A 22,514-nucleotide genomic window follows, 5' to 3' on the forward strand; every position below is an offset into this window, starting at 1 on the left:
AGCAGTCAGTAACACTGCGAGGGGGAGGGGTATCACGTCATTTCCGGCGAGGCGCGAAATTAGATGTTGGGCCCGCCCTCTTGGGTAGATGGTGTTGCGGTCGTAGACTGTGCCCAGAGTTATTCTAGCGGCAGCATCTCCTTTGCCTCCGACTCTTTCTAAGGCTGCAGGCCTGAAAAACCCTGTCGCTCCTTCCGGAGGACACCGAGCGAGCGCCCTAAGGAGAGACTAAAGCCCTCTCTTCAATCCCGTGCTGTCTTCTGCAGAGCGGGAAGCCGTGGCTCCTCCATTCCTTTCTGGCTTCAGGCGTCGGTTTCCCCAAATTGGTGGTATTCCCAGGAAATAAAGAGAAACTGCCAACGCTAGGCGCGGGATGCTGCGCGAGAAACGAAAAAATGAGTCGGTCTCTCAGGAGCTTCGGCCCAGGTAAGACCTTGCGTGAGTGTGAAGGGATAACTTTAGTGTAGGAGAGAATACGCCAGAACGTCCTATGAGTAGTTGCCAAGCATGCCCACTGTGGTGACCGTGCCCAATACCCCGTATTCGAGGTTGTTCTCAGTCAGTTCAGGGAGCTCTCAATAGTACCACCAGTTTTTATTTTCGATTAGTTCGAGACAGAGCCTCTATTGAGACAGAGTATTATTGAGACAGGGTCTCTATTATTGAGACAGGGTCTCTATTATGGCAATTCTGGCTATTCTGGAACTCTATATAGACAGGTCTGACCTCGAACTCACTGAGATCCTCCTGCTTCAGGTTTCAGAGTGCTAGGATTAAAAGCATCCACCAATACGCCCCCACTTAAGTCAAACTCTTCCTATATCACCCAGGGTTACCCGAGTGAGCCTCCTCCTCTACGTCTCAGATGCTAGATTTACAAGAGTGAGCGAGTCCCCTGCCCCCACCTTGTACCGGCACAGTTACATAATTTATTTAGAAATTTTTATGTGAATGTTAAGGATAGTGACAGGTTCAGCTAGCTGTGTGGGAATAAAATGCTCTCCATTGTCAGATGTCTTCCAAAAGTGCTCCTGTGAAGGGACCATGCTCTGCTAGTGTCTGTTGAGGGAGGACCTTGTCCTAATTTAACTTGTAGAATACAAGTCCTTGGCACCTGCTTCTACTTGGCTATTTAGAATCTAGTATAAGATGGACTTTTAACATATTGCAGTGACTTGCTACACTGGGCTTGAGGTATGCAGGCTAACACACTCCAAAGAGCATTGGTGGTCTTAGGTGTTCTCTTGCCTGTATTCAAGTTTGAGAACCAGACGTTTTTGGTTTTTCGAGACAGGGTTTCTCTGTGTAACAGCCCTGGCTGCCCTGGATCTCACTTTGTAGGCCAGGCTGACCTTTAGCTCACAGGAATCTGCCTGCCTCTGCCTCCCAGTGCTGGGAGTAGGGCTTTTTTATTTTATGTATATGTTTTACTTGCCTGTGTATCTGTACACCACATGTGGGAAGTGCTAGTGTAGATCCTCTTAGAACTAGAATTACAGATGGTTGGAAACCACCGTGCGAATGCTGAGAATCAAACTGTAGTCTTCTGGAAGAGCAAGCAGTACTCTTGACACCATCTCTCCAGCCCCAAGCACCAGACTTTTGAGCCAAGGAAATTCCATGAATTCAGATGATAGATCCTTGAGGCGATTGGAAACAGTAAGTGTCTAGAGCCAAAGAATTGCAAAATTGAAGAAATAGGCTTTTAAAACTGACAGGGGGCCTAGTTACCAAACTTCACTTACATTCTGGGCTACAGAACAATACTCTCATCTCAGTGTCATTTCTGAAATTAGACTTATGATTACTGTTAGGCGTGTAATTTTTGTCTTTACAACTCCCTCTCATTCACTCATTTGTAAGGTGGCCCTCCCTAGAGAGAGGGAAGCCAGATGCTATGCTGTGAGACTACGTGGGCAGCCAGCTAGTAACCACATGCATGAAGGTGGAAGGAAAGCCTTCTTTGTAGACACAAGAGAGACTCCAAGTCAGAGCCCTTTAGCTGTGCTGCTCCTAGCTTTCTCATAAAACACAAATAAGCCTTTGCTAATTTTAGCTGCCGTTCTCTATCAATAGGTATTTGATAGAAATTTATAGCCCTCCCACTCACATATTCAACTGTATAATTAATATTTGAACTTTTGTACCTCCCATTCACCATTTTTACCATGATCTCATATGATGCCCTCAGCTTGCCCTTGTATTTCCTTTCTCAGTATTGAATACTTCTAAGACAAAGAGAGTTATTTGTAAGTCTTTTCTCTTCATCCCTCAGTTTGATGAATAATAGTCTGCAGTGTGGGCTTGGCGGCTCACATCCCTAACACCAACACTCAGAATTATAGGATTAAGGATTTCAACGTAAGCCTTAGCCACCTGGCACGGTTAAGGCCGGTCTAAGCAACATGAGACCATTTCAAAATAAAGCCTTGGAGATACATGGAAACCTAGATAATCCACAAATTCCTGAGCATGAATTACTGGACAAATGGGCAATACTAATAATTATTAATAAGATTTAAAAATGAAGAAAAAGGAACAGATTTGGAAGCTATTGGAATGAGTTCTTTTTTTTTTTAATTTTTTTTTTTAATTTTTTTTTTATTAGGTATTTTCCTCGTTTACATTTTCAATGCTATCCCAAAGGTCCCCCATACCCACCCCCCGGAATGAGTTCTTTGGTGGGATGACTCAGTGGGTCCAGATACCTGCCATCAGACCTGTAACCTGAGTTTGATTCAAAGAATCTACATCATGAATAGAGAAATCAGACCCCTGCAAGTTGCCCTCAGATTTCCACATGTGAGTTCTGGCCCATGAGCCATGGCACAGATGTGCCCACGTGAATGCATACACACAAGAAAATGCAATTAAGAAACAATTTTAAAAATACTCTTTTTCACTATTTCAAGCTTAAAGTTCCAGTGCTATATCTAAGTAATTCTGGGATGTGGAGAAAGATGTTTCTGAGAAAAAAAGAAAGCTTAAACATCATCTGCATAAGGATGGTTACAGCTGTGGAAGTAGATGAGAAATAGAGAGCCAAAACAGAGCCATCAAGAAATCTTTAATTGTGGATTAGAAGAGAAGAGAGTTAAGGAAAAGAGAAGAAAGTGTGGGTTGGGGACACAGACCCAGCATAAGAATGGCCATTCTCATCCAAACTACCACACCAGCTAGCACAATATCTCATATCAACCTCCTCCAGTATCTCCTCATATTTGGAACACATTTTAATTGATGGATGAACAGGGGGCAGGACTGTTAGAAATAATGGGAGGTATGGCCTTGTTGGAGGAAGTGTGTCACTGAAGGTAAGCTTTGAGGTTCCAAACGCTCGAGCCAGGCCAGGGTCTCTCTCTCCCTGCTTCCTGCGGCTGTGGAATCTGGGTGTGTTTCTCTCCAGCACCACATCTGGGTGGATTCTGCCCTACTCCTGCCATGATAATGGACTGATAACCCCCTCAAACTGTAAGCAAGCTCCAATTAGATGTTTTCCTTTATAAGAGTTGTATTGGTTATGGGATCTCTCTTTTTTTTTTTTTTTTTTTTGAGACAGGGTTTCTCTGTGTAGCCCTGGATGTCCTGGGACTCACTCTGTAGACCAGGCTGGCCTCGAACTCAGAAATTGCCTGCCTCTGCCTCCCAAGTGCTGGGATTAAAGGTGTGTGCCACCACTGCCTGGAAGTTATGGTGTCTCTTAACAGAAATAGAACATTGACGAAGACAGTTTCATAGTTTTCAACTTGATGCAAGCTAGAGTCATCTGGGAGGAGGAAATCTCAGGTGAGGAAATACCTGCATCAATAGACCTGGCTCTTAGGGAAGTCTATAGGACACTTTTTGAAATAATGATGTGGATGGACTCAGCCTACTCTTAGTGATGCTACCCTAGGAAAAGGGGGCCTGAAGGTAAGAGGAACAACTAAGTAAGCAGTATTCTTCCATGGTCTCTGCTTCCGGTCCTCCCTTCAAGTTCCTGCCTTGAGGTTTTACACTGATTTACCTCAGTGATGGAACACAACGTGAAAATGAAATTAATCCATGTATTTTGGTCAGTGTTTTATCCCAGTAGTAAAAATTAAAGACAGATGTCTTCCTCAGTTGCTTTTTCATCATATTTTCTCAGACAGAGTCTCTAACTAACTGAAAGTTTGCTGTTTCTTGTAGACTGACTAGCCAGCAAGGCCATCCGCCTGTCTCAGTCTCCCAGCTCTGGAGTTACAGACATGCACTATCATGTCTGGCTTTTTACGTGAGTACTAAGAATCAAATCTAAATGTAGCAAGCGCTATACTTACTGAGTCCTTTATGTAGTATTTATTGAATTATTTATAAGCACTTTGCCCAGAAAAGAAAAAAGATTTTCGCCAGGCGTGGTGGCACACGCCTTTAATCCCAGCACTTGGGAGGCAGAGGCAGGCAATTTCTGAGTTCGAGGCCAGCCTGGTCTACAGAGTGAGTTCCAGGACAGCCAGCGCTATACAGAGAAACCCTGTCTTGAAAAACCAAAAAAAAAAAAAAGAAAAGGAAAGAAAAAAGATTTTCTTTTTTTCCTCCCTTCCTTCCTTCCTTTTTTTTTTTTTCTTGACAGGGTCTCTTTTTTATAGCCTTGTTTGTCCTAGAACTCACTGTGTAGGCAAGGTTAGACTTGAACTCACAGAGATGTTCCTGGCTCCGCCTCCTGAGTGCTGGGAGTAAAAGCATTCATTACCATGCACAAAATGAACCTTTCAAGGTAGTGACCTCATCCTTAAATCAGTAGGGCTGAATTTGCACTTCCCCTTCATAGTTTACAACTTTGGACAAAATACAGTGAATGAAGTGTCTTTTAGTTAAGGTTACCATTGCTGTTGTGAAATACCACGATCATAGGAACTCGGGAAGAAAGGGTTTATTGTACCTATGCTTTCATATCACTGTCAGGACAGGAACTTAAACAGGGCAGGGACCAGGAGGCAGGAGCTGACGGCTAAGGCCATGGAGGAGTGAGTACAAGCATTAGTAAAGTGCTGGACTCTGTCCTAGCACCTGTGGAGGAGGAGGATATTCCACACTTTCAGCTAGTCACAACCTGACTCTGTCTGAGCGGACTCTACACCTGCAGCCCCAAGAAATTATCCTGATTTGTCCTTACCTCCACCTGACTGGTTCTCACCTGTGTATACTCAATGGACGGGATCGTGCTCCACTCTAACAAAGCCAGACCCTAGCTATTCTTGCTTTGACAGAGGCACCTCCTGCTGGAGGAAGGGGCAGAGGCCCAGACTTTTATTACTGTATGTCTGTGTCTGTCTCTGTCTCTGTCTCTGTCTCTTTCCTTTCCTTTCCTTTCCTTTCCTTTCCTTTCCTTTCCTTTCCTTTCCTTTCCTTTCCTTTCCTTTCTCTTTCTCTTTCTCTTTCTTTCTCTTTCTCTCTCTCTCTCTCTCTCTCTCTCTCTCTTTCTTTCTTTCTTTCTTTCTAAGACTTATTCATTTACTTTATGCATGTGAGTGCACTGTAGCTGTACAGATGGCTGTGAGCCTTCATGAGGTTGTTGGGAATTGACTTTTAGGACCTCTGCTCACTCCAGTAAGCCCTGCTCACTTCGGTCAGGCCTGCTCGCTCAGGCCCAAGAGCCCAAGAATCACTGGCATAGGTGCCTTGGGAATGACAGCTCTAGTTATTCAAGACCAGAATTTTAACCTGCTCAGTAATGAAGTAGACCAAGACATAGCACCTAAAGGACTCCATCAGGTGACTTGTAAAAACAAGTAGTTTCCCTAGCAGAAATGGTTTTACAGAACCATTGAGGACTAGATTTTAATTAAGAAGGAAGGACATTTGTTGTGCTACCTCAGGTGAAAAATATTTCTATGCCAATAACGCAGGGATTTATGGGAAACATTAGATATGGCTCAGAAAAACTTAAGCTGTAAGGGCAAAGGAGCGAGCTGAGGCTTCTTCTGCTTGGAACCAGTCTCCCTTTTCTTGGTCCCCATTGCATACCACCTTTTTTTTTTTTTTTTTTAAGATTTATTTATCATCTAAGTACACTTTAGCTGTCTTCAGATGCACCAGAAGAGAGCATCAGATCTCATTAAGGATGGTGTGAGCCACCATGTGGTTGCTGGGAATTGAACTCAGGACCTTTGGAAGAGCAGTCGGTGCTCTTAACCGCTGAGCCATCTCTCCAGCTCCCCATCCAAAGATTTATTTATTGTTATATGTAAGTACACTGTAGCTGTCTTCAGACACACCAGAGGAGAGCATCAGATCTCATATGGGTGTTTGCTGGGATTTGAACTCAGGACCTTTGGAAGAGCAGTCGGTGCTCTTAACCGCTGAACCATCTCTCCAGCCTGCTTACCACCCTTTTAACAGCCACAGCCGGGCCTAGTCTTTTACTGCTCCTTGGCATCCCAGTCCACTCCCACATTTTAAATTGGTGACTGATGTACATTAAAAATAAACCAACTCTGTGTACTTCAACACAAATCAGTGATTGAGTTCATAAGATCAAGAGCCAGTGGGGAGTGTAATGGCTAAGGAAACTCCATTTTGTACCCGGTACCAATTTTAGTAGGCTTTGTCCTCTGACTTAAATTCTTGAAAGATAAGCTCCTGACACTTGTCTCCCTCCCCCAAATGGTGCAGCTTGTAAAATGATTAGCTACTGGCTTAGGCTTTTGTTACCTATTTATAGCTGTATGCAGGGGGAGTTTCTAATATAGCTGAAGTTCTGCAGAAAATTTAAGTAATTATGGGTTTTGCCTTTAAAAATCCTTCCCTCAAGCCAGGCGTGGTGGCACACGCCTTTAATCCCAGCACTCGGAGGCAGAGGCAGGTGGATTTCTGAGTTGGAGGCCAGCCTGGTCTACAAAGTGAGTTCCAGGACAGCCAGAGCTACACAGAGAAATCCTGTCTCAAAACAAACACGAAAACAAAAAACAAAATAAAATTCCTTCCCTCAACCCCTTCTCTGGGTGGTATGCTTTTGATTTGACTTTAAGACTCCCACCCAGCTAGCAGTTTTAATGAATTTATCTAATTATAATCTGGATTGAGTCTGTGGTCCTTTCCTGGTAATCTCAAACTTTATAATAGCCCAGCATGAACTACAAGGTTTTTTTTTTTTTTGTTTTGTTTTAAGATTTATTTTATGCATATGAGTACATTGCAGCTGTCTTCAGACACACACCAGAAGAGGGCATCAGATCTCATGACAGATGGTTGTGAGCCACCTTGTGGTTGCTGGGAATTGAACTTGGGACCTCTAGAAGAGCAGACAGTGCTCTTAACTACTGAAACATCTCTCCAGCTCCAAACTACAAGGCCTTTAATCCTTGTGTGGCAAGTCTTTCTGTAGTAAAATTCTTGAAAATGATTTCAGTTTTTCCTGGCCCCTCACAGTCTGGTTTTATTTTTGTTTTGGAGTTGCAGTTTTTAAGACAGGGTCAGAACCTGGCTGGTTCAGAACTTGATCTGGGTTACCTGAGGCTAACCTTGAACTACTGATATTGCTTCTACTTTCTAAGTACTGAGATAATAGGCTTATGCCACTGTGTCCAGAGATTATTGAATTTGAAACTATTCTTATGGTTCCCCAAGGGATTTTTAGTCCCTTAAATTTCTATGCCTGTTAGGAGGACTGGTGGGTTTTTTATTTATATTTTGAGTTTTTTTTGAGTCAGGGTTTCTTTGTGTTTCTCTCTTCCCACCCTCTTACTCCTACCTTCTCTCAAGGTGTGCCTTATTATGTAGCCCTAGCTGACCTGGAATTCATTGTCTATAGACAAAGTTGGCCTCAAATTCAAAGATCTCCCTGTCTCTAGAATGGATTGAAGGCTTATGGTGTCATACTGACCAAGTTTGTTTTTCTTTCCCTTCCTCCATCCCTTCCCAATTTTCTTTTTCAACAAAGAAACATTCTCTTTTTCTCTCTTTTAATTACTACTTATTTGGGTGTGGGTGTGGGTACCCCCCCCCACACACACACACACAGGAAGATCTGAGAGGTATCTGATTACTTGGAGTCACAGGCATTTGTGAGCTACCTGATGTAGGTGCTGGGATTCAAACTCAGGTCCTCTACAGAAGGAGTATGTGCTCTTTCTTAACCACTGAGCCTGAAGAAATAGAGTTTCTGCTTGGCTTATGTGCACCAACGCTGTTTGCAGAAGCTTTTCCCTCTCCCTGCTGCTTGAAGGGTTTCCCTTTCCCTGCCAATGTAAGCAAGGTCAATAGTTCAATACCACCCGGTCCCTTCCCCATCTGAGAGGACTGACTAAGAGGTCATGATGACCACAGTTGACCCGAGCAAGATTAGCTGTTCTCAAAAATTAGCTATAACACAGATTACAGTCCTTGGAAACCCTGCTTCAGTTTGAATTCCAAGATAAACCACATACTGCCCTCACCTTGCTGACAAAGTTTTCTGGCACATCAGTAGCCGACCCATAGGTTCAAAATGTACTATTGCTTTGCTGACCAAATCATGGTAACCCACCATTGGGGGCAAGCAAAGTGAGTCACTAGGCCAGAGTTAGTCACTATGCAAACCAACCAATGCCTGGAAAGGTTACTTGCTGCACCAATGAAAATAAGACAGCTGCCCTGTTGTTTTACGGTATAAAAAGTGTGTTCTTTCTTTGTTCTGGGTCTCTCCTCTAGCCTGCATACTGAGAAGGGAGTCCCCAACATATTGGATTAATAAAAGTCCTCATGTGGCTTGCAGCGATGGCAGTCTCTGTGGTCTTTGTGAGTGAGGGTCTTTTGATGAACTCCAATAAGCCATGTCTCCAGTCCCTTAAAGGTTTTTTAAATTGATGTTGATTCTACACCTTTTCTTTCAGAATTTTTCATTTCTTCCCAGCACTAGGTGGTAGAAACAGGGGTATCATTACACAGACAAATAAAACATAAGGCTCTGCTAAAAACAAAACAAAACATTTCCATTTGTGATGAGGCATGCTTTTAATCCCAGCACTCAGGAGGCAGAGGCAGGTGAATGTCTGTGAGTTTAAAGCCAGTCTGATCTACATAGAGTTCCAGGACAGCCAGAGCTACATACATAGTGAGACCCTTGGGGTGTGGGGGGGGGGGGGGCAGAGCCAGGCAGTGGTGGCTTTTGAGCCTAAATATTTTTTGAGGATACCAAACAATTGTGATATTTCATAATTGTGCCCTTCCAATATGCCATTTACCATTACATTCCTTCCATCATCAGTAGCCCAACTCATGACTAAATTCAAATTAGCAACAATTTTTTTTTTGGTTTTCTTTTGAGACAGGGTTTCTCTGTGTCTCTGTGTAGTCCTGTCTGTCCTTGAACTCATTCTGTAGACCAGACTGGCTTCAAACACAAGATCCCATTGCCTCTGCCTCCTGAGTGCTGGGATAAAGGTGTGTGCCACCACCACCTGGTAAACACTTTTCTTTTTAACAAAAAATGCCTTAATCAAACAAGCAAAGTTTGTTGTAACTGCTTAATCATATAGTCTATGTAAGCCATTGGTAGAGGCAAAACTATGTGAGACATAGTTTTACAACAAAACAGACAAATACAGACAGTAAAAAGCTGGGCGTAGTAGTACCTACCTTTAATCCCAACTCTAGAGAGGCAGAGTCAGGTCGATCTCTTAATTTTAAATCTAGTCTTGTCTATTAGTAAGTTCTTAGACAACTGTGGGCACACAACAATACTCTGATTTTTAAAACAAAAACAAAAAAAATGTTCACCGAGGTTCTCTAAGAGCTAAATGAACCCTGAGGTGTTCATTGAATGTCTGCCTGAGCCTTTGTTTGGGACCTATCCTTTCAGCCTTTTATACCCAGAAAATGCTGGGGAGTTATTTACATTTGGATTTTGTTCCTGAATCTGCTCCAGGTATTAGAAAATAACTCCAGAGACTCAAATGCTTTGCATGCATGAATATTTTATGGCTTCTAAGAAGTAGCCCAGAAGGTATTTAATAGTTGAGACATGTAAAGACAAGGATAGGGTGCCCAGGCACCAATGAAGCCACTCTCTGACAGGCCAATAACATGATGGTCACACTCTAGTCCTGACCCTTCAAACTGACCATGTCAAGCCTGTAATACAAAAATTGGTGAAGATGGAGAGGCCTCCATTAGAAAAAGACCAGTATACTTATTGTAAATAAAAGAAACATTGGAGAAATGAATTTCTTAGAGGCTCCAAACCAAAAGAAGGTACTTCTAGGCTGCAGGGAAAATTAACAGTGGGCTCTACTCTCTTAGGCCTCTGAGAACCATTGGTCACAGGATTAGTGGAATGCCACCTTCTAGTTTCTGGTAGTAACTATGGTAAATGTCTGTTTTAAGAAATCAGTTGAGCCAGGCAGAGGTAGTGCAGGCCTTTAATCCCAGCACTTAGGAGGCCGGTTTCTGAGTTCAAGGCCAGCCTGGTCTACAGAGTGAGTTCCAAGACAGCCAGGGCTACACAGAGAAACCCTGTCTCAGAAAACAACAACAACAACAACAACACCTCAGTTGAGTCCAGTTGCAAACAGAAATGCCAGTTCAGGGGTCCCAAGTGTGGTCAAGGACTGTTACCCCACACTGGAGAAGACAACATGCTTTTGACCTACTCCTTCATGGAAGTCCTTGGGTGCTTTGCCCATACTTAGATTACAACATCCTATGAAAATTGAGCATCACTGTCACCTTTACTCCTCTAGAGACTTGAATCTCATTTGTATCTGCTTAAGAACTCAACTGTCCTATGTCTGAAAAATATCTCCTAGCCTTTTTAGATTCCATAGTGGAAGCAACCCCTGATCCCAAGAACTTGCTCTAGGATCTGTAACAGTTCTGTGAAGTTGATAGGAAGGAACAAACCCTCTGAGCTTGGGAGCCCACCACCTACTTGTCGTGGTAAGTCTCTTGGCTATAGTCACAACAATTGGATTGAATCTGACAGTATTCTGAGTCAAAGGCTAGGTTTAGGGATTGCAATTCATATCAATGTAGTTAGAATCAGTCATCCTCATTCCCATACCAGTTGGCCTGGAACACATCCTTCCTGTCATTCCAAAAGCCAGAGACCCCAGATTAGCTGCTGATCCAGGATCTCTGGTACATATATAATTATGTTGAGGCCACCCAACTCTCCCTAACCTGTACAATTTGCTTAGCTTCCTCCCAGCATACCATCCGGTCCTTCACCTAAAGGAAACCACCTTCTCCATTACCCTGGCAGCATTGAGCCAGCTCATATTTGCCTTTGAGTAGACAGATCCAGTGTCTGGCCAGATGAGCTAGTTAGCCTGGACATGATTACCCCAAGGGTTTAGAAATTATCTGGCATTATTAGGAGAAGCCCACTAAAAAGACGTAACACAGTGCTTGTCAGCTTTCCTAATGCTGCGACATTCAATACAGTTCCTCAGGTGGTAACAACCCCACAACCATAACGTTATTGTTTTGCTCCTTCATAACTGTTAACTTCAGTAATGTTATGCATCATAAATATCTGATATTCAGAATATCTGATATACAATCCCTGTGAAAGGACCATCCTACCCACCCCCCAGCTGTTTGGACCCACAGGTTGAGAACTAACTTATGGCTATCTTACCCTAATTCAATCTTGCTCCAATATGTGGATGACCTTCACCTGACCTCCACTAGCTGCTTGATGACACCAAGGACCTAATCAAGTAACTCCAGACACTGGAATAATATGTCTCAAAGAAACAGCCTCAACTTTGTAAAATGGGGGTCTCTTTTTTGGGCTATGAGGTCACAGAAGGTAAGAGAACTTTCATTGCCTCTTGCAAGACAGCTATCTGGATTGCCACATCTCAGACCATGAAGTATGTGAATTCTTGGGAGCAGGAAGCTGCCAGCTATGAATTCCAGCTCTTCAATTAGACAAAGGTTGGGGGGATGGGATTTCCAAGACTTAATATGAGCCCTAACCCCAAGCTTTGGCTTGACTTGATGTCATTAAGTCATTCCACTTTTTCATCTTTGAAACTCATTGAAAGGATATCTTGACTCAGACACTGGACCCTGATGGAGACCCATGGCATACCTAGCTAGCTAAGCACCTGAACCCAGTGACCTCACAATAGCCTCCTTTTGTTAGCTACAGCCATGCTATATGTGCTATAGCCATGTCTTGGGGTTTTATTGCTGTGAAGAGATGATACCATGATCACAGGAACTTTTTTTTTTTTTTTTTTCCCCTCGAGACAGCGTTTCTCTGTATAGCCCTGGCTGTCCTGGACTTACTCTGTAGACCAGGCTGGCCTCGAACTCAGAAATCCACCTGCCTCTGCCTCCTGACTGCTGGGATTAAAGGCGTGCGCCACCACTGCCTGGCAACATGCAAGACTCTTGATTAACACCAAGGCAGTTTCTTCCTAAGTGTAGCAAAGCTTTAACTCTTCCTGAAAAAGATTTCTACGAATACCCATAGACATTTATAGCTTGTGTGAGGGATGCTTCATCCGCTCATCTCTCCATCAGGTTTTGATACAGATGGTTGTGAGCCATCATGTGGTTGCTGGGAATTGAACTCAGGTTCTCAGGAAGAACAATCAGTGCTCTTAACCACTGAGCCATCTCTCCAGCCCCTGCTTTATCACACTCTTGCTTACCAATTTTAAGAGTGGTCTAATATAAGACTTGTTACCAAAAATCTGGCCTTTCACAGCTGATGCAGCAACTCACTGTCTCAAGATATGAACTACAGTTGCAAGTCAGGCTGTGGTGGGACATACCTGTAATCCCAGCAAATAAGGAAGCAGAAGCTTGAAGGTCGCTTCAAGTTTGAGGCTACATAAGCCCATTCTCAACCTCCCCTAACCAAAGATGAGTGTACAAGAAACACATTGCTGTCACTCAGTTAACCACTGTATAAACTAGTTCTGCACTCACCCTTGCACAATAAAAAAGAGGCACATGCCATTTGGTCTCTTGATCTTTATTAAAAATCCTGAATTTTTAAGGTTCATAGCTTGGACAGAATAATCTTTAATCTCTCCAGTTCTACTGTTCATAGAAAACTACACTGTGATGTTATTTATCATCAAGTATCTCATAACCCTTCCTGGAGGCTTGTTTCTGTTCTGTAAGGTCATTATATATATAACCATACAAAAGCCTCACACACCAAGCAAACATGTTTTAAACTCGGAGGTAACAACCTGTTAGGTCCATCCAACAAGTCTGTTAGATATTTCCAATGCCTGATACAAAAATATAGAGAAAGTAACACAGAGTACAGCAATGTGATTATAAACAGACAAGCACATCAAAAGGAAAGATGACAATTTTTATTGTTACAAAACAAAAAATTTAAACTTCAGTCATTTGAGTAATTGCAAGAGCAGACTAAGGGCTTAACTCTCACACGGCACCAAGTCAGGCGCAGAAGGTAGCTACAAATCATAAGAACAGGGTTTCTTCCTACCTTCCAAAGCATCCATGCTTTGGAATTAGGCCAAAAACATCAAATCTTGCCAGTTCTCATTAATCTTGTTTTTTTATAATGGGCTCTAGGTATTAACCAAGTAATTAAAAATCAGTCACAAAATCCTGGCCTGAGAGATCCACAGTTCTCCTTTAAAACTAGATAAGTGTGTACATTTCTGGGATCATGTCCCTTAAAATGCAGACTCAGACCATCACGTGAGGAGGGCCAGAGCTCCACCCAGCTCCAGCACAAACTCTTCCCTGGGCAGCAAATGGAGGTAGCAAGGCCTCAGGCTGACGTCTGAAGCACTAAGGTAATGTACCTAGCAAAGGGGAGCTTCAGGAAGCACAAAATGCCACTCAGCTGCGCAGTCCACAAACCTGAGGTTTCCAGGTCAAGATCTAAAGGGCACAGTGGCATATGTGAAAAGGGAGAGAAAGCAATACTGTTTTGGGCTACTTAGGAAATCCGTGTTTTCTGCCTGTGCAGGCTTAGTGCCTATTTATTTTCCCCTTGCACCAGAGATCAAGCTTTCAATATTTACCCCTCCCAGTACCTCCATGCCCTCCTAACAATCCTTAGTAAGCAACCTGGCTAGCGTATTATTGTTTCAAGGAAGCATAGGATTAGAGGTATGTGAGAAGTACATTTATTGAAGGGAAGACTCATTAATGGTGTTCTAGGATTCTAAAAGTTACGAATATCCCAGAACAAGAAACATCAAGTATCAAATCTACCCTATCTGAATTCTGACAATAAATTGGTTCAAATACAATTGACTAAATTGCTGCTAGAAAATAACACTTTCTATTCCGAATACTACAAAATCTAATCAATGACTAGATTTAAACCTATTAAGTTATGAATTGTGCATATGTAATTATTTAACCAAGTTGCTGCCATGGCAAGATCTCTTAAGAAACATGATCATGAATAATTAGATGGCATCTGTTACAATCACTGAAAAATTAGCTGGAAGAAATACAGTATTTGGAGATAATCCCCAAAATACAGTTGACTGCTATCTATCTACTTTACATATAGGTCTGTGAGAGGATTAACTGAAGTTTATTCTCATAAGGTCGGCCAACAATGGTAGAACATCTGATCATTCTAGTCAGTTACAGGACTGTAACTGGAATCTTCACAAGTCTTCTAAACATTAAAAGCTACAGCTTTGTCCCTTGACTACCTAAATCTCTACCCAAAGCAATGAAGTCATCATTCAGTGAAGCAGGAGTCAGTGAGCAAGTCCACGCCAGTGAGCAAAGGTGCTAGAGTGCTGTCACGTGTAAACAGTCATCCAAGATCATGAAGGAATTACTAGCATTTTTGCCAAAGAGTTTGGGTGACTTTTTTTTCTCCAAATGTTCATTCATCATGGATCCCTAAGTTGTAAAACTGTATCTGGTTACAAGTATAAGCCAAAATATTTGCAGTACTTCAACTGATGACAGGAACTGTCCAATCAAACTTTCAAAGTCCCACATTGTAAAAGTAGATCTAGTGGTTTCAGAAATGAATTATCTTGTTACAGGAAATAGCTTGACATCAGTTTATAGTTTCTTACATGCAATTACTGTGTATTTCAAGATTTTTAATAATAAAAAACAAGGAGAAAATGTGTTTAATCATTTATAAACATGTTGCTTTGTCATTAAATTTCAGGCAATATACACTCAGTTCAACTTCTGATGGTTTGGTTTTATATACCCTCCTGACCCCCTACTGGATAGCAAATTATTTATTAACAACAACAAAATGCTGTACTTCCTCTTCCACAGTAAGAAAAGGATGACAATTACATTGTTTTTAAATACCATCTCTTAAAATTCAATGTATTTACTTGAAAGATTAAATAACTTAGCATAAAAGTCATATGATGATCATTAATGTAAAATGGGGCAAACCAAATCATGATGCTAACATGCCTATGTTAAGTATAGCTGAAAAGCATAAGCTCTTTAGAATCCAGAATATATTATCCTTTTGCATTGTAAACCACGTAAAGTTTAAACTTGGAGAAGGCAGAATGATAGCACAAAAATGTACTGCTCTTTCACAATCCAACATCTGCACACATTTCATGTTCACTTCAGACATCTTACCTCCTTACTGAAATGACAAGCTGATATATGACCATCGCTTTAAAATGGATGGGTTGAAATGATAATACATACTCTTTCAAACTTCCAAGTCCCTAAAATGTATGGTGTTGATTAATTCTGTTGATGTGATATAATTCCAATGAAAACTTTTAAGAATTACCTTCGTCCTTCTATTGCCTTGTAGAGGTAGGCCTTTCATAGGTGCTGGCCAAGCCCTGGGACTTAAGAACCTCGGCAGCACGCACACAACATTCCTAAGAGTCTAAGTGTTCTAATAGCAGACAGAACTTGTTTCAAAAGGGAAATCTTTCGAAATTAAGACTCAAGCATTTGCTAATATTTTTCCTTATTAGCATGGCAATATAAGAAGGATTTGTTCTCATTAGAGCTTCCATATATCACAGAAAATAAAAGCCCAGATATTTGCAGACATCATAAAATTTAAATTTTATGTAATTTAATAGCCATATGTGTAGTTCAAAGAAGCTGTAGGCACAACCTTAGCCCTGTCCTTGAGACACCAACTCATTCATCTTTGCAGTTGGCATTGCATTGTATTTTGGTTTATGACTGGAAATACAGTTGGCTTTTCTTTCTGGAGAACAAGATTACAGGGACGGACCAGACCATTAAACATATCGTCAGAACATATCTTAGGAATCATAATGGACAATCACAATGAGGCCATTCTCACAAATGGAAGCACATTCCATACAAAGGAGGCCTCTGACAAACCTCTTCTACTTCCCATTCATTCTCACAAAAACTTTCAGGCATGATAGCTGTAGTAGAAAGTCATCCTTCGAGCTGAAACCACCACACCACAATGCTGCACGTGGTTCATCCAAATCATGGTTAGCAAATTCCAGCTTACAGTTAAGAAATAATTGAGATAAAACCTATTCTGTACTTGATTCTATTCCTGTTTATGTTAGTGTACGCAGTTTGTGATGACTAAAATATTTAGTCTTTGGATTGAGAAATGGCCCGAAGCAGCAAGGCTCTTCATCCTTTAACGTTATTGACAATGTGGGTAACCTGTGGAACTGACAGGGTTTCATACTAGATGCATGCAGCTCTGAGAGAAATCAAAGGGTTTGCCAGTCTCCCATGCTTTACTCAGAATTCCACTAATGTAACAAGCTAATGGAGCTGTCCACAGGGATATAGTTTCATTAAGCTTTACTTACAAAGGTGACAGGAATGCTGTTTTATTAATTTGCAAACAACTTACTGTCTTTAAGAAATCATACTAATTGGCAGGAAATAACCAATAGACATAGTTAGTAAAGCAGTGTTAAAGTTGCATAAAGGTGTTTATGTATGCATTAACCATCAATATAAGGGCTCAACCAAAATCCTTCCTTTAATACAAACTTGAGCAGTGTTTGTAAATGCTCCATTCAAAGTGAGTGGGTAGGGAGAGTTTAGAAAAATCCAAGTAATAAAATGTATTCAATTACTTGGCAGTTAAAAAGCTAATGCAACAATGTTACATTAAGATAAAAAACAGTATTCAAAAGCAATTCAAATACCGAAAGGGTTCAAATTGAATATTTTATTAATATGGTAGTTGTCTTTTTAACATGTGCAGACACACTCCCACACTCAGAATCATCTGCCTGGGGGAAAAAGACTAACTATGCCTAAGAAGAAAATGAAAAATAAAAAAATTCCTGTAGGTTTTCATTATTGTAGGCAATTATGTCCACATCACTTACAAAGCTATTGCCAAATCTGTCCAAGGAAGCGAAGTTTGAAAGGGGGGCAAAATCTTGGGAAAATTCAACAGTGGCATAGCAGAGCTCTCAATATGAGAAAGCTGACATAATGTGGACTTTTGCTGTGAATTTTCTTTGCAAAGTATGGGGAGAGGTTTGTCAATGGGCAGAAAGTAAGAGAAGGCGGTGTGAAGTAGGCTTTTGCAGTCAATTTTCCTCACAGTATTGTGCAGGGTCATCAAGAAAATGCTTAGTCTTTCTCTGGAACCAGTTTCAGAACTTTTCCAATTGCAATGGTCTTACCTAGAAATGAAATTGGGGGGTGGGGGGGAGAAATAGAAAACGTCTTTAAGTAGTTAACAGCAATTTATGTAATGTATTAACCAAAAGAAAATTTTGTCATTGTGCAAATTCCTGATTTACTATCTTTGGTTCACCCAAACCATGGTAGTTCATTAGGTCATTTTAAGTGAGTCTTACTGGAAGTGGTGTACAACAGCAGAATACCACTAGATGATAAAATTAATTACAGCACATTCAACAACATGGCTAAACTTAAAAGAATCTGCTAAATAAAGCAAAACAAAAAGGATCACATATATCTGTATAGCAACTAAAAAGGAAACCTATCCCTATGTGATTTTTATAAAGACAGAGCATGTGGCTCAGTGAAAACAATCTCCAGGAGCATGCCTGGGGACTTAAGGGTGTAGAAGAACAAAAACCACATTCATGATTCATTACTCAGGACTCATGAAAAGCCTAAACTGTTATCTTCCTGCATCCTTCCTTTCTTTTCTTCTTCCCGTTAGATTTTGTCAGGCTAGCTGGGCCTTGCATAGAAAGGATGTCTCAAAAACAAACAAGCAAAAACCTGTTAAACCATTAAGTATAAAAATGTCATTATCGGGGCTGGAGAGATGGCTCAGTGGTTAAAGAGCACTGACTGCTCTTCCAGAGGTACTGAGTTTAATTCCCAGCAACCACATGGTGGCTCACAACCATCTGCAATGGGGCCTGATGCCCTCTTCTGGAGTATCTGAAGCACTGGTGTACTCATACATAAAATAAATAAATCATTTAAAAAAAAAGTCATCAACAAGTTTGGAAGATAAAGTGTTTACAGTGAAGCCATGAGCTAATCGAGCTTGTGGGGAAAAAGTAGCATCAAGAGCTTTATTCTGTGCTCTCCACCATGGTTTAATATTGGAAAGTACCTTGTTAAATCAGGGTTATCTGTATTTTCTATTTAACTACAGAGCTTTCTGTAGTTTTCTAGTTGCCAGACATGGGGATTCACACTTGAAATCCCAGCACTCAGGAAGCCAAGGCAGCAGGATTGCAGTGAGTTGGAGGCCAGCATAGGCTCCACTACGAGACCCTGCGTCAAAACAACACATGAGGCTGGGCATACAGTGTGGCCTGTGGAGTGCTGTGGGGCATGAAAGACTCCCCGCACTGGCAAAGGCGAGGCAAGAAGATCACAAGTTCAGGGTTATCAGATCATCTGAGACCAGACAGTAAGTTTGAGGACAGCTTGGACTACTTAAGACCTCATTTAAAAAATAAAATAAAATAAAATAAAACCAACCAAACAAACAAAAGACAAAATCTTAGAAACATTAGACCACAAGAAAATGTTCCAAAACAATCATTCCATTTTCATATCAAGGAATTTTTGGACCATTAGAAAAAAGTTATCAATCAAAGGTAGTGTAGAAATGGATGACCTCCAGAATGTGAATTACATATTAAATTAAAATTTAAAAAATTAAGCCACATAACCCTTCTATTCTTCATACTTACTATAAAAGTCTTCATTATAGAAATGTCTTAGTAAATTTAATTTTTTTCCAACATAGAACATTACTGGTAGTGTATGATAATTCTGTTTATTCAAGAACAGAACATAAATCTGGGGTTTGTTTGAAATCTACTGCAGTAAGAGCAGTACTTACATAATGTTGATTACTAAAGCCTGATATCAGAGACACTGAATAATGCTTACCCTCATCTCTTAAGGTAAAACGTCCCATCTGAGGGAAGTCCTTAAAGGTCTCCAGGCAGATGGTTCCTGCTGTCCTTAAACGCGCAATGCATACTTGATCTTGTTTTACAAAACGGGGTCGAGTCTTACTTTTCTCTCCTGATTTCTTGTCTACCAAGCAGATTAAGGCCTAGCCAAGAAAAGAGGGTAAGAAAAAAATTAAAATGTTAAATGTAAGTAACTCTAAAAATATAAATAAATGTAGCCTGAGCATGGTATTGAATACCTGTAATCCTAATGCTTGAGAAGCCAAAGCAGGAGGATGATAAGTTCTAAGCCAGCCTAAGCTACATAGAGGGACCCTGTCTCAAAATAACAAAAACAAAAGACAGACAGCATGCTAGCTTTTCAGGTAAAAGCACTTGCCACAAAAGTCTCTTGACCTGAGTTTGGTCCTCAAAGTGGAAAAAGACAAATGACTCCAAAAAGTTGTCCTCTGACCTCTGTCCATGAACCACACTCCCTCCTCCCAGAATGGGAAAAAAAAAAAAATCTATTAATAATGCTAATCAGAAGTTATCCGGACACAACATTCTTAAAACCCAAATAACAAATAAACAAATGTGTTATCCTAAAAACCAAACTCACTGTTATTTCGACTTCTTCGATACAGGTATGAATATGCAGCACCGCATTATACCCTGGGCAGATGATGGACTTGTGCTCTATAATCACTATCTGTCAAAATAAAAACAAAAGAAAAGCCTCAGAACTATCTTCAATGCTCTAAAGGTAATATCCCAAGCAGTAACAGTCCTCACTTTCTTTTACTCTACTTCTACCTTGTTATTTTGTTGCTAGGATACTTCAAGTTGTCCAACCTCAGCTCTACGATACCCAGTGCCCTGTATGGAAACGGGCAAGGGCCTGGTAGATGTCAGTTCACCAGGCAGACTAGGAAGCCGACACTGTGCATTACCCATGGAACACAGGAGCACATTACCTAGACGTGAGCTTCCCATAGCTTAACCATTTCTCAATACTCAAGGCAGTCAGTAAACAACAGAATGTATTTGGCATTAAAAAAAACAACAAAAGCTTAAGTCATACTTTTTTGGGGGAAGGATTTAGATTTATTTGAGTTTATGTGTCTTGAGTCATAGTCTTGCCTACATTGTTTTGTCTGTGCACCACCTGCAAACCTGGTACATAAGAAAGTCAGAAAAGGGTGCTGGAACCAATGGAATTGGAATTATAGGTAGTTCTAACCTGCAGGTACTTGGAACTGCTGTGAGAGCAGCAAGTCTCTTAACCACTGAGAGATCGCTCTAGCTCCGGTTTATTTAACAGTACTCAAAAAGTTCTGTTAATGGTACCAGTCATTTGTTCTTACTCTCCCAAGATGGTCAGGTTAAATATAAGCAGACCCAAGTCTAAAACCTTTACAAAGTAAACATTACTTAAATTTTACCAACAAACCAAAAATAAAATGAAATTTACAAGAAAATACTACCTGGTAATTAAAAAAAAAAAGATGTATTTATTTATTATTATATTTAAGTATACTGTAGCTGTCTTCAGACAATCCAGAAGAGCTCGTTACAGATGACTGTGAGCCATCATGTGGTTGCTGAGGTTTGAACTCAGGACGACCTTCAGGAGCAGCCGGTGCTCTTAACCGCTGAATCATCTCTCCAGCCCCTACCTGGTAAATTTTTACAGCATCTTGGAACTGTGAGATACTATAGTTGTAATGTACAAATGAGTCCCTCTGATACAGGTCATGTGGCATGTCACAAATACTCAGGACAAAGGCACTGAAATTAAGTTTTAACAACCATGAAGATGATCTTTACCTGAGCATCAAATGTGCGTCCAGAATGACAAAGATTATTAAGATCACAAAGGATGAATCCTGGAAGAATCTCTTCCTCTTCAATTCCTTTCAGTCTGATTTTGAGGTTTTCACCTGGAGCTACAGAGTCCGTTTCTACATCATCAGAAAGTATTCCAAGAACTTCCACGTTGTGCTTAAAAAGAAACCAAAGTTGGAAGTTTTCTGACACATGCACATTTTATAAGATATAAAATTACCTTGATGCTTATTAAGAAGCTACAAATCTAAAAGTCAAAATAAAGATAAAATATTTTAGCCAGAAATAAACTTTTGAGGAAAAGAAAGGGGGTCAATCTTGGCTTGTCAGACAAGCACTCTGCCGCCTGCTGCGGTTGCAGATGTCACAATTTGTTGTTTTTAAACAACACATTCTAACAACTTCTAAGTAGAATACAGAACAAACTTCATTTTCAGAATGAAACCATTGTAATGATTAGTACTGTCAACCTGACAAGATCTAGAATCACTAAGAGGTAAATGCCCAGGTGCACCTGTGAGGGTCAGTCCCTGGGCACGCTTGCACACAATTCCCTTAAGCTAACTGATGTGGGAAGAATCCGCTTTACTGTGGCCGAGGTCATTCTGAGCTGGGAGAAAGTGAGCGGAGCGCTAGTGTTTATCCTCCTCTGTTCACAAATGCATTGTGATAGATCAGTGCCTTCGAACTTCTGTGGCTTTGACTTTCCTGCCTTGATGGACTGTACCCTTTAACTAAGAAGAGCTGAAATAAAGCCTTGGTCCTTTGAGTTGCTTCGCTCAGCTCCCCAAAACTATTGATTTTAAGCATGAGTGTTTTACCCACATGTGTGCCTGGTGCCTGAAAGGTCAGAAGTGGTAACATCAGATGCCCTGGAACTGGAGAGATGTTTCACTGGGAGCCACTGTGTCACTGTTGGGAAATGAACCCAGGTCGTCAGCAAGAGCAAGAAAGAGCTCCTTAACCACTAAACCATCTCTCCAGCCTCATTGCTTTGGTTTTAGAAAATTACTTTCATTTATATATAGGTGTGTGCTCATCTCTGTGTGAAGAGTGCCGTGTATTGCATGAATCAAGTTCCCTTTAAGAGCTGAGTCACCTCTCCAGCCTCTTCCTTGAGTTGTTTCTCTCAGAGTATTTTATCAACCACAGGAAACTAAGACAAACATCAAATTTAATAACTGGATTTTTAACTCTCTTAAATTTAAATTTCAGAATTCAAGAATTTTTCCCCCACAGCAGGTCAATCCTCAATTAAGGAGGTATTTACCTAGAAAGCATTAAAAACATCAATTTGTTTCTTGGTATAATTTTATAATACATCAAATAAAAATCATCAAATCTAGCTTTAAACCCATTAACAGGATTTGTTTGTTTTTACTGTATATCTGGTTTGGG

At 40.9% G+C, this 22,514-nt stretch overlaps 1 protein-coding gene and 1 long non-coding RNA gene across 3 annotated transcripts in view; one reads left to right on the forward strand and one right to left on the reverse strand.

The window, feature by feature from the left end:
- Positions 1 to 61: 61 nt before the first annotated feature.
- Positions 62 to 22,475, forward strand: 2610020C07Rik (RIKEN cDNA 2610020C07 gene). Its single transcript, NR_038156.1, has 3 exons — positions 62 to 426; positions 19,916 to 20,034; positions 20,804 to 22,475. It is a non-coding gene; the product is annotated as an RIKEN cDNA 2610020C07 gene (long non-coding RNA).
- Positions 12,919 to 22,514, reverse strand: part of Gspt1 (G1 to S phase transition 1) — a 38,086-nt gene continuing 28,490 nt past the window's right edge. For both annotated transcript variants that reach the window (NM_001130008.1, NM_146066.2), the window contains exons 12-15: positions 21,099 to 21,272; positions 19,891 to 19,980; positions 19,264 to 19,432; positions 12,919 to 17,558 (exon numbers count right to left, since the gene is read on the reverse strand). In NM_001130008.1, the coding sequence (NP_001123480.1) occupies positions 17,506 to 17,558; positions 19,264 to 19,432; positions 19,891 to 19,980; positions 21,099 to 21,272 (486 nt within the window). In that variant the 3' untranslated portion in view covers positions 12,919 to 17,505. The remainder of the gene's footprint in view (positions 17,559 to 19,263; positions 19,433 to 19,890; positions 19,981 to 21,098; positions 21,273 to 22,514) is intronic.

The sequence above is a fragment of the Mus musculus genome, chromosome 16, assembly GCF_000001635.26.
Source record: "Mus musculus strain C57BL/6J chromosome 16, GRCm38.p6 C57BL/6J".
NCBI lineage: Eukaryota > Metazoa > Chordata > Mammalia > Rodentia > Muridae > Mus > Mus musculus.